Source organism: Miniopterus schreibersii, assembly GCF_964146895.1.
Source record: "Miniopterus schreibersii genome assembly, chromosome: 3".
In the NCBI taxonomy this organism is placed as follows: domain Eukaryota; kingdom Metazoa; phylum Chordata; class Mammalia; order Chiroptera; family Miniopteridae; genus Miniopterus; species Miniopterus schreibersii.
Window position 1 is genome coordinate 6504033 of NC_138103.1, and position 12797 is coordinate 6516829.

General features: G+C 50.8%; 1 protein-coding gene across 1 annotated transcript; it reads right to left on the reverse strand.

Annotated features, from left to right (window-relative positions):
- Window positions 1–6622: 6622 nt before the first annotated feature.
- On the reverse strand, window positions 6623–11830 carry STX4 (syntaxin 4). The gene is made up of 11 exons (XM_081132249.1): window positions 11521–11830; window positions 11238–11339; window positions 11027–11126; window positions 10834–10908; window positions 10250–10320; window positions 8661–8769; window positions 8512–8588; window positions 8139–8276; window positions 7128–7238; window positions 6945–7043; window positions 6623–6849 (listed from the first exon to the last, which is right to left on the reverse strand). The coding sequence occupies exons 1-10, from the start codon at window positions 11548–11550 to the stop codon at window positions 6963–6965; spliced, it is 894 nt and encodes a 297-aa protein (XP_080988375.1). The 5' UTR covers window positions 11551–11830; the 3' UTR covers window positions 6623–6849; window positions 6945–6962.
- Between the last annotated feature and the right edge of the window lie 967 nt (window positions 11831–12797).

The following is a 12797-nucleotide window of genomic DNA, read 5'->3' on the forward strand; positions in this document are numbered from 1 at the left end:
TGTTATTCCACTTATTTACACATTCACTGCTTGATTCTTTTATATGCTCTGACCCGGGATTGAACTGACAACCTTGGCATATCGGACAACGATATAACCAACTGAGCTACCCAGCCAGGGCTAAACTTAACATCTTAAAAACAACACCCATTTATTATCTCATAGTTCTATAGGTGAGAAGTCCAGGCTGATTCAGCTGGGTTTCCTACTTAGGGTCTCACAAGGCTGAAGTCAAAGTTGTGGCCAGCCTGGCTTCTCATCTAGAGCCTCTGGTATAGACTTCACTTCCTGGCTCATCCAGGTTATTACTGAATTCAGTTCCATTTGACTGAGATCCCCATTTCTTTGCTGGCTCTCAGCCAAAAATTGTTCTCAGCTTCTAGAGGCCATCTACATTCTTTTGTCTGGGGGCCACTCCATCTTCAAAGTTGGCAATAGCACATCAAGTCCTCCTTCAGATTTCTCTGATTTGTTCTGTTTTCCTCTTGTCACTAGCTGGAGAAGCTTCTCTGCCTTTAAGAGCATATGTAATTACTTTGGGCCTACTCAAATAATTCAGAATAATCACCCTATCTTAAGGTCAACTGATTAGTAAACTTAATTACATCTGCAAAGTCCCTTTTGCCATGCAAGGTAACATTCATAGAGATTAGGGCATGGAATCTTTGGAGGGCCATTATTCTCCTTAGCCCTCAAACATTCACATCTGTCCCACATGCAAAGTACATTCACTTCCTCCCAAGGTCCCCAAAAGTCTCACCCCACTACAGCATCAAGTCAGAGTCCAAAAACCTTATAAATATCATCAAACCAAAAGTCCAGATCTTATCTAAATCAGATGCAGATGTGGCTCTGCGTATAATCCATCCTAGAGCACAATTCTTCTCATCTGTGGGCCTGTGAAACTAAAGAAAAGTTATGTTCTCCCAACATGTAATAGTGCAATGGGCATAGAATAATAGCTACAGACGTTCTGGTTCAAAAGGGGGAGACATGGAAGGTAAAAAGGAGTCACTGATCTAAAGCAATTTCAAAATCTAGCTGAGTTTTCCTTAGGTTTCTGGTCCTAGAAATAATTCTCCATGGCCCTGTTCTGCCCATTGAACTCTCAGTTCAACCCTTTGGATTAGTCATCTTACCCAAGAAGCCATTCCTGACTACCTATTAAAACCGCCATCTCCAACCCCTTGTCATTTTTTGTCACATCACACTGAATTTTTAAATAATGTATGTCGTGGTTTTGGAGTATCTTAGTTATTTCTTTACTTACCATCTCCACTAAAATATCTACCCATGAAAGCAAAGAACATGTCTGTATCGTTACCTTTATTTCTCCAGCACCTGCCATAATGCCTGGAACATATCTTGCTCAATAAATATTTTTTCAATGAATGAATGAATGAATTGTGGAATGGGGTGGTGTGGTAGGCTAAAAAAAGGGCCTCTAAGTATGTCCACATCCTAATCCCTGAGAATGTTACAAAAGGAATTTTGCAGATATAATCAAGGTAAGGATAATGAGATGGGAGATTATCTTGGAGTGTCTGGGTGGGTGCAAGGTAATCACAAGACTCCTTATAAGAGGGAGATAAGAAGGTCAGAGTCAGAGAGGATAATGTGATGATGGAAGCAGAGATTGGAATGATGTGCTTTGAAATGGAGTACAGGGCCACTGGACAAGGAATGCAAGCATCCATTAGAAGTTGAAAAGTGCAAGCAAATGGCTCCTTTCAGAAGGAACCAGTCCTGCCAGCTCCTTGACTTTAGCCCAGTGGAACTAGTTTTGGATTTCTGACTTCCAGAACTGTAAAAGAATAAATGTGTGTTGTTTTAAGCCACTAAGTTTGTGGCAATTTATGACAGCAGTAATAGGAAACCCATCCAGTTGGGTTGGGTTAACATTCAGAGTGTGTGGCTGCGATTGTTCTTCCAGAGTGGAGCTATTTCCTGGGAATAGTTCTCTAATTCCCCTAGAGTTTTTATCTGGGCAAAAAGCTGCCCAAGGTAAAGATCATATTTCTCAGCATCTCTTTTAGCTGGATGTGGCCATGTGGCTACACTCTGGCCAATAGGATTAGAACAAAAATTATCTGCACAACTTCTACAATTTAGGGGAAAGGGCAAGCCATCCCCTTCACTTTTCTGCTTCACAAGGGCTAGACCGTAGAGGTGGCCGCGGACCACCTCGGACCATGTGGGTGAGGGCAGTACGCCAGGAATGGAACGGCAGCAAGGTACAATGATGCTTTTATTATTCACAGTTCCTCATGACTTTATGCAAAAGCCTACCATATTTTTAAAAATATGTTTTTATTGATTTCAGAGAGAGAAAAAAGGGAGAGAGAGAGAAACATCAATGATGAGAGAGTCATTGATGGGCTGCCTCCTGCACGCTCCTTATGGAGCCTGCAACCCGGGCATGTGCCCTGACCGGGAATCGAACCATGACCTCCTGGTTCATAGGTTGATACTCAACCACTGAGCCACGCAGGCCGGGCAATACTCTTTTTTTTTTTTTTAACACTTCACAAATTTGCATGTCATCCTTGCTCATGGGCCATACTAATCTTCTGTGTATCATTCTAATTTTAGTATATGTGCTACTGAAGTGAGCACGATACTTTTTTTTCTTAAGAAACAGACACTTATTTTCTTGCAGTTCTGGAGCTGTAAGTCCAAGATAAAGATGCTGGTAGAGTTAGTTTCCTCAAGGTCTCCTTCTCTGGTTTGCAGACTGTCGCCCTCTTGTTGCCTCTTCATATGGCTGTCCCTCTTTTGGTGTGCACCTCTTGTTTCTCTTCATGTGTCCAAATATTCTCTTCTTAGAAGGACACCAGTCCTTCTTGAGAGCAACAGCCAGGACATTCACATGCACCATTATGGCAGCAGGGAAAGATGGCAGGAAGAGCCACTCATGGTCTTTTAAAAATCCAAGCTAATGGCTTTTTTTTTTTTTTAGAGGGGAGGAGGCTTCTTACCTATTTGATTCCTGTCAGCCCCATGGGCCAACAGCTAAACCAACATTCCTTTTCAGACATGCCTCCTTTTAGACTTAATTGTAGGCAGAGGGAGCCTACAAACTCCTTTGGGAGAGTTACACTCTTAAGCTCTATTCTCTGAATCATCTACACTAACTGAAAGGATTTATTGGGAACTTTGACTGATTCAGAGATTTTTATAAAAGGCATGAGGGCCATACACTTGATATGGCCCTTGTCACAAAGATGAGTTTTAATCAAACTTTGTGGCTTAAAGGTCGTTAGTTTTATCTTTCATTGGTTAAAATGTGGATCACTTGTCTGGAGTTTCTATATTTTCTTCCATTTCTGTTTAAAATCTAGCCAATTATTTTCTGAGGCAACTCTTCATTACGGTAACTTATCAACTGCACCCAATAGCAACCAAGGCATGCTACTAGTATTCTCTTTCCCAAAGTTTTTGCCTAAAGACTCAAGCTCATTTGGATAGAATTTATATTCTTAGTTATTTTCAGCTTACAGTTTAACCAAACGCTTCACCGCTGCGTAACACCCATCACCATCTTTCCAACTTCCGATGATAGTTTCCTCACCAGCCACTGTCCAGCTCCAAGATCAAAGTCACATGATTCAGGTTTAATTTTATTGTAGCAGCACCCCGCTTCTGGGTACTAGTTCTGTAACAGTTGGTTTAGACTTGTCATGATATGGTAACAACCAACCTCCAAGTATCAGTGGCTCATAGCAAACGAAGTTTATTTCTCATTTACATTACACACCAGTTTACAGGTGGGCTACAGCTCATTTTAGTTCTGGGTTCCAGGCTGAAGAAGTCTTGATCTGGCAATTGCCAGGCTCATGGAGAGGGAAAAGACAAGGGAAGCTGCCAGACTACTCGTTGGTGCTTAAAGCTTCTACTTAAATTTCTACTCACATTCCATTGGCCAAACCAAACTGAGAGCCAAGCCTATTGTAAGTGGGGCATGAATGTACGGTCCCCCTACAGTGAGGGGCCCAGCAGGAATGACAGCATATATTTGGGCTAATACACTCCACCACAGGGCTCTACCAGAAATGTCAATCACTGAGCTCAGCTCCTTCATATACACTCTGCTACAGCATTTTGTATCATATAACCTCACATATATCTTGGTCAACAATAGTCTTGACTCAAGATAGACAAATCACAGGCAGGTCAATGTAGCCTGACCTAGACCAATCAGGTTCCTTTGCTTAGGCATTTGAACCATGAAACAGTGAGCAAATGAGGCAATAAGTAGAGAGAGATGCAGCGGAAAGATTGTGATGCAAGGTGGATTTGGAGAAGCCACAACTAACCAGACCCTGACTTCTGAAAGTTGGGCTGACAGCAGCCAAGCCAGGATTTCAATGCAAACCTGGCCTTAGCTCCTCATGCAGGTCGGTTTCCCACAGGGAAGAGGTATACACAAGGGAGCCCATGAAATCTCCAGTGCACGCGTCTGCTTGCCTGCTAGGTCTGCTCCAGACTTGCCGCTCACCTTTTCCATGGGTCCCCCAGCCCACAGAAAAAGTTCAAACTACTGAGCCTGGCATCTGAGACCTCAGAGTGGCCACCTAGCCACCTCTTTCAGAAGGTTCTAGGCAGTTTCCTGAGTGAGACAGGTAAGCAGCCTTTCTAGGGTGCTGCTGTCCAGCATGGCCAGGCAGAAGTCACAAACCACACATGAACATCCGGCTGCACAGATGTGGCATGGTCTCTGCAGAGGCCTGACAGTCTCCACTAGATCCCAGTAGGTGTCATGCATGGTAGTTTTATTCTGAAGGCAGAGAGGTGAGGGAATAGAAGAAGGAGACCAACAGGACACGATTCTGCTGAAGATGCAGGCTGCAGGGGAAGAGATGGAGAATCAGGAAAGCCAAGAGGCCTCGTGTCCAAATCAGTCTTCCACTGGGGCAGAATTTGGCAGCCCTGCAGTTTCTCCATCAGCGGACATCAGATTGTTTGCACACTGCTGAGAATGAGCTCTTTCCGGTAGGTGCTAGAATTTCATCTGTATACAAGGCACATGATCTCAAGCAAGACAAAGGCCTCAGTGCCCTCCCAGACTCGCGCAGGCAGCGGAGCGGCTAAGGAGCAGAGCCCAGCCATGCCTTCTCATTGCAGGCCCCGAATCCCCATCCCTGCCAGTCTCTCACAAGCCCACGACCTTCCTTCCACCCCTTTGCAGGTTTGACCATGTCCCCCGTGCTCTGTGAATCCATCACTGAGGCCCCACCCATATCAGCATCCTAAGTCTAAATGCTGTTTAATACTGGGGTGTTCAGTCCCCCGGGACACCCTATAGACCAATCTCGATGCTTTTCAGGAATAACATTTAGGTCGGCTAGCCAATCGTTTTCCAGTCGCAGCCACCATCTCAACCATGCCCCATACACTAGGGGCCAAGAATACACACTAGCACCTAGCACAGGCGTTAAGGGCCAGTCCAGGGCTGCTCTAGGGCCGCTCCAGAACCCTCCCAAGGCACTGCAGGCGGATGCCCAGCCACAGATGGAGCCAGAGAAGGCAAGGGTCATGTATCTGGGGCCCAATCCCACCCTCTGGCCCAGGTCCAGGAGGGGCCCAAGACCACACCAAGGACATCACATCCAGCCCTTCCGCAACTCGCATCACCACAGTACCCACATGTGTGCCCCCCACTGGGTGGCAGAAGCAAGTGGTACTGTGGCTGAATAGGTTGGGCAACCAGGAGCAGCAGCGGCAACAGCAGCAGCAGAGGCCTGTGGGATGGAAAGTGGGATAGGATAGGGTGGCCAGAACCTGCCCCCCAGACCTTGGATGAGGTCAGGTGCTGCCCTACTTCAACCAGGCACTGCCTTAGCCCTGAAGCCAGGTGTCTGGAGACAAGCGCCACACCCAGCTCCAGAAACTAGGCACTTGGAACTCTTAGAAATTGAGTTGGGGCCTGGAGTTCAAGTGCCTCAAAAAATCAGGCTCTTCTGCCTCCTCTACCTGCTTCAGCCACATAACCCCTTAGAAACGGCATGTGCTGATCTAGTCGCTGGCTCTCCAGGGTGAACTCTTAGGTAAAAGGCATTGCCTTTCTCTAGGCACAGGGCCTGGCCTGGGGAACACTGCCTGGCAACCTCTCTCATAACTGGCTCCTCATTTAACTCCACTCAAATGTTATCCCCTCCGAGAAGGGCCCTTCCCTGTCCGCTGCATCCAAAGTAACAGCCTCAGTTACTCACAATGCCTCTTCTTCTTGGCCAAAGCAATGCCTACTGATGTCCCTGCTCCCCCCCCCCCCCGCCCCCAGTCCCCTATACACATATATCTCACCTGTGTCCCAGCCTGGCCAGGCCCAGCCTCACTGCTTCACGGTTAGGTACCCACAGTGGTCTTTCCCTAGGGACAGTGCTGAGACAGATGTGGGCGTTACCCTTCCCAGCCCCACCTGTTCCTGTGGGAAGTAGAAGGGTAGTGCCAATGTGCTGTAGTCACAGTGCCTAGAACAGTCTGATTGAAGCCTGCCTAGGCTGGGCCTGGCAGGATGGCCAGGAGGTGGGAAGGCTGGATACCTAAGGGGTCCTGGGCCAGCCCCTTCAGGAACACACATGCACAGGGGAGTCTCCAACCTTTTTTTTTTTTTTTTTTTTTTAATTTCTTACAAAACCATGTGTCCATCCAAACAGGACACTGCAGGCCCTCCGCCAGGCACTGTGGCCCAAGGGGGGAGGCACCATGAACGAGTGGCTGCCAACCCCAGAAGAACCATCTGCCCCTCTGCACAAGGTGAGGGTGAGGAAGGGGGTCTGGCTGGAGGTTCTGCCCCTGCCCAGTTGCTGGCAGAGAAGGCAGGCCCTGGGTCCCTGGTGCTCTTAGTGCCTGCAAGGGAAGGAGGGAGAAGAGGGTCTGAGGAGAGGAAGAGAGGCTGGGGCTGGGGATGGGGCAGGCCAGGGAACAGGCCCACAATATCTCACCGAGAATGTACGATGCTATCAAGCCAATATGGAGACGCAAATGATGACTGCCAGAATGAGGACAGTGATGGACACACAGATGGCAATCATCACTTTCTTCTGTGGGAGAAGAGGGGGTCAGGGAAACTCACTCAGGAGAGGAGGGAGGGCCACCCAGGGGAAGGGAGGGGAGGGGAGGCTCACCTTCCGAGCCTTCTTCTGGCTCTCCAGAGTCATCCTGACATGCTCCTGACCACGTTCCACGTAGTCTGCCGAGCTCAGGATGTTCTTCTCAATCCGGTTGATCATCTCCCCCTGTTTGGAGGAGGCAGAGTTCAGGCAGGTAGGGACGAGTGGAGGAGGAGGACCCAGTAGCCCACTCTGCCCCAAAGGACATTCCTGGACGAAAACACTGCACCAACAAAGGCACAGAGGCAGGACCACATCTGACCAGTTCGCACCCCTGAGGGTGGCTTCCAGGCCTCCTTCTATCCTCAGGTGCCTTCTGCCCTGCTCCCTTCACCCACATAACCTTTATTTGCAGCGGTGTCCTGGAGCCAAGGGCCTTAAAGAGTTCACACCTTTTCACAGAGTGTGACCTTTTGTCCCCTCACAAACATGACTGAATTTGCCCATTCTTCCAGGCCTTCTCCCAATACCTGTGAGGTGCTTCCTATCCCTGCCTCCTCCTGGCATCACCAGCCTCCAGGTTCTGTCATCCTGAGTGAAATCCCCTCCACGACTCCCAGCTACAAAACGTACTGGTTGCAGTGCTAGTGGGTCAGCTCCTCCAGGACAGGGCTGGAAGCTCCCCTCACCCCAAGAATCACTGCCCACCCCAACCTTGTACAGTTTTAGGAGACAGGCCCTCTAGGGGGCAACTCTGACTAGAGCTCTTAGAGGTATATTCTATTGGTGGAGGAGGAGCCTGGGCTGGGAGCATGCATAGGGTGGGGTCAAGGGGCAGGGGTGGGGAATACTGTGCAGAGAAGAGTGGCCATCTGGGTAGCTGTAGAGGTGGGTGAAATTCTGGGGCACAGCTAAGGGTGAAAGTAAGGACCAGTCTTGAGGGCATGGCCCAGAGGGAGGGGGTCAAAAGCCTCGGGGAGAGAGACTGAGTGGAGGTGGGCTGACAGTTCCGGCTGGAGCTCTGATGGAACATGGTCTCACAACTGGGATCTGGGTCAAGCTCAGCCAGCTCCCTGGGCTGCCCACCTGCATCTCCACCTCAGTAGCCAGAAAAGTGAAGATCTCATGAAGTTCACGAATACTGCGTTCAAGCTGCTGGATCTCACTGTGCCGGGCCGAGATCTCATTTAGGGCCTGTCGAGTCACCTGTGTGTCCTTCAGTATCTGGGGAGTGGACAGGAGTGGAGGGACAGGTAACAGGGAAACCAGCAGCAGGTCAGAAGTTCCTGTTGATCTTTGTGGCAGCCCTTGAGTCTAGAACTGGGCCAGGGTCCTGCTGAGTGACTCCAGGCATGCAAATTCATTCCCTTCTGGGCCTCAGTATCCCCTCAATCAAAAAGGGCCAGAGCTTGGACAGGACGGGAGGCCCAGCAGAGGGAAGCTGGCTGTGGCCACTCACATTGGACACAAACACCTCGCTCTGTCCGCTGTCCAGCATCTGTTCTAGCTCCTCATCAGACACCATGCCAGCATTTGCTACGAAGGAAAAGGCCAGGTTTAGAGCTGGGTCAGGCCAGCCCGCTCTGTGGGCCAGGTCCCACAACTCACTGATCTTCAGCTGCCTCCGAATCCGCTCCACGTTCCTCTCCCGGTACTCGGACTGCATTGAGTTGCACTTGTTGATGAGCTCCACGAATTGCTGGGACAGGACCCCATGCTACAGATGGAGAACATAGGCTGGGAGCCCCGGGGGGACCCTTGCCCAGTCTGGGCCTCAGCATCCCCACCGGCACAGCAAGCAAACAGCCTGAGCTGTTAGGTGCCTGCTGCTTTACCAACTTGAAAGGGTCCCCCATTCTCTCAGAGTAAAAGCCAAAGCCCTTACCAGAGCCTTGTAGGCCTTACATGACCCACCCCTCCCCAGTTTCCCCTCTGACCTTACCTCCTCCCACTGTCCCCCCCTTATTTCTTCCAACTGCAGTGGGCTCCTTCCTCCTCCCTGAACAAAGCACACCCCTACCTCAGGCCTTTGCACTCATTGTTCCTTCAGCCTAGAATGCTTATGCCCCACAAAGGCCTTTAAGTCTTTGTCCCAGTGTTACCTTCTGAATGCAGTTTTCTCCACTTTATTGAAATTGCAACCTGCCTTCTCCCAGCACTTTCAATCCATCTTCTCCTTCACATTTTTCCTTAATACTTAATGATGTTCTAAAGTAATTTACTTATTTATTATGGTGATTGTCTCTCCCCACTGGAATGTAAGCTCCATGAGGACAGGGATCTTTGGTTCACTGTTGTAGCCCAAACAGCTAGCACTCAATATATACTTGTGAATGCTTGCTGAACACCAGCTTCACTGCTTAGACTAGGGGTGTGCTGGTATGCCTGGACTTCAGTCTGTTGCCCAGACTTTACAGGTCCAGCTGGGCCCTCAGCCTCTTACACTGATGACCACCACCGGCTCCCCTTGAAATGCCCTCTCGCCTTGTTCATTTCCCTGATGCCTTATTCCTTGGAGTGTCTTCCTCAGAGACACAACTGTTCTCGTGGCTTCAGTGCACCCTTTCAAGATGCCCAAACTGCTCCACCTTCAAGCTGGGTTCTTTGCTGAACTCTGGGCCCACCTACTCCAGCTCTGACCTCCAAGAACTCCAAACCACTCCTCACTGGGCACCCAGAAGGGGCCAATCAGATCACCTCAAATCTCCTTCCTAGGATGTTGGTTCAGTGACTTCCCTCCCAGGGAAGTTCTACTTCCTGACTTCTTGAATTCTGCCCATGGGGAAGAAGATGTCTCAGTCATGTGGGCAGGAAACCTCCCAGTCATTTATGGCTGTTCCCTCTTCTTCCCTGGGCAGAGCCATTAGCTAACAAGTCCTACCTCACTAATGTCTTCATCACCTACTCAAGCTTAACTTTCCAACTTGGCTCCTAGAAAGCATGTCTCCCACAGCTGAGCCCAGGTCATATCTGGCAACTCAGCAACTTCTCATTGAATGGAGAAAAAGGCAGACTGTTACAATGGATTGGGAATTCTTGACCTTGGGTAAGTCCTTTCTCTGAGCCTCAGTTTCCCCATTTGGAAAATCATTAGGTTGGACTTGATGATCTCCGAGTCCCTCCCTTCTTCCTTCTGTCATCTCATAATCTATAAAACACTTGCTAAAATGTCCTAATTCTGGGAATAACAAACCCACCTGAGTTTTTCTCATTCTTGTGTTGACCGAATTATAATTCTCATCAGCTTCCTCCTTCTGGGGCTCTATGGCTGTGGGAAGACACAAGGTATTGTGGGGGTGGGGGGTTGACATGTAGCTTCTAAAAATTGTTTGGGGATCAGGGCACAGGGCGGGAGTCATACCCCAGCCACACAAGAGAGATGCTTATAGCCATATGATTTTTTTCAGGAAATATAATTTATCATTAAATGATTAATTCTAAGCCTCTGACAGGGGAAAGTATATTTTTCTTTGCAATACATAAGATAATTCCCAGAAGTATGCAAAGGCCCCTCCTAACAAAACCCCCAAATGCTTGCCCAAAGAATGCACACTGGGCAGGAAGAATTTTAGGAGTAAATGGTTTCATAGTAAATAAGAGAACCAGAGACGCAGGCATGTGCTGTGGAAAGTGCTATGGGCTGGAAGCCAGGAGATGGAGATTCTAGACCGCTGTGTAACCTGTTTATATCACCGGCCTCTCTGGGCTACACACTCCCCAGATATATCAGGAGCTGGGCAGGACCAGAGGGTAGGGTCTGTCTCAGGTCCTAGGAGCTCACCCTTTAGCTGCCCGCGGATTTCCCTTCCCAGCTGTTTGATCTCGTCGCGCAGGTTCTGCAGGTCTTGCTTCATGCCTGAACAGAAGAAGCAGTCCCTACATCAACAGATCTCCCTTGCCACCACCTGCGCGGAACTACAATACCCAAAATCCCTTTGGTCGAGCATGCGGTCTGCACCCAGGTTTTCACTCACTCTCCTCAGGAAGGGGCGTGGCCAGGATGGTGACCTGCTGTTTCTCCAGCTCTCGGACTTTATTCTCCAGCTTGACAATAGTCTGCCGAATTGTCCGGACCTGGGGAGGGTGACCGAGAGGACGGAAGGAGACAGGAGGGTACTCCAGACCACGCTGCTTCTCGGGTCCTCCAGCCCCTTGTGAAGCCAGGCGGAGACCCCAGCCTCATACCTTCTGGAAGAACTCATCGTCCGGGCTCCCCAGCCGTGCGGTGCCCGGGTGCACCACCAGCGCGACCCGCTCCTTGTCCTCATCGTCCGAGCTGTCATCCCCCTGCCAGGGCCGGGGTCACTGGCATCACTGCCTTGCTGTCGCTCTCTCCCCGCAGGGCTCAGGCTTCCGGGTCGTTCCTTCCCAGCCCTCAGCCACCCCTCCCTGCCCCGGAGACCAGAATCCTGCCTTCCAGGCGGACCCCGCCCGTCCTCCGTCCCAGCCCCGGGCCCCGACTTCTCACCTGCCTCAGCTCCTGGGTCCTGTCGCGCATGGCGGCCCGAGCGCCCTCTCCCCGGCACCTGAGCCCCGAGGGCCTCGAGATTCTAAGTTTGGAACTCCCGGACTCCCCTCACACCCTGACACTCCTCTCCGCCCCCGCCCTGCGGGCCCCAGACCCCCCACGAGCAGCCACAGGCCCTGTCCCCGACACCATCCACAGCCAATGGGAAGGTGCTAACCACGGGGACCCCCGGGGTTCCACAGGTTGGAATTCCCTTTCCTTTCCCCCCCTCCCGCTCCCGCAGCCCTGGCCCCTCCCCCTTTTGGACGATTCGGGGCATGCGCACGGCGTCGCGTCTCCTCCCGCGGCCAGGAAAAGGCGGAGGTCGGAAGTTGCGGCGCCCCGACCGGAAGCAAGATTGCCAGGATGTGAGGGCCCGCCCCCTTTGCCGGAACTGTCGCATTTCCAGCGGCAATCTTGTTGCCAAAAGCGGCAGGAATGCATCATTCGTACGTAATCTGAGGGGCCGTGCATCTCACATCACCCCACGGTGCACCCCCGCATCATGTGACCGGCTGGGTCCCAGCCTCCGGGACCACAGAACGTGACGCTTTGACTGTCACGTGTCCAGGCTGCTGTCAACTCGGTCTCTGGAGCACCCCTATCCCCACTACGTCCCGGGGCGCCCGAACTGCGCCCCTCCAGCTCCCACGAGGCGGGGAGGGGGCGCTGACTAACCGCACAGACCTTTTGTGGCAGTGGGTGGTGGGACCCTTGATGAATTCGGCTCTATTTCTTTTGGGTCCAGAGGCGTGGGCAGACTGAAGAGTTAGAATTTGGGGCTGTCTGCATCGTGGGACCTTGAAATTCAGAAAATAATATGATCCAGTGTCAGACTTGCAGGGTTTTGAAGGCAGAGAGTCTGGGGGTGGGAAGTGACCTCACTCAAGGCAGCAGCCTCTTCCCTGCGTGCGCCCGGCGCAGCCTTTGGCTGCAGTGGGCGGCTGGCCCCCCGCTTGAACGCTGCAGCCCCCTGCACTCACCGCCTTCCGAGCAACAGACCGTTCGGGGCAGCCCTGGCTGAGAAAAGCGTCTGTATTATATTGAGCAGTTTGCCTGGCACCTGGGCTACCCTCCGGGGCCCACACACACATCCCACATTATGGTGAACTGTGAGCACTTGAAGTCAGGGCATGACTGTCTTGTTCTTACAGAGTCCCCAGCGCCTAGTTCTGTACCTAATGGGCCCTCAACAAATATTTGTGGACAGAATTTTAGCCTTCATGTGTCTGAAGATA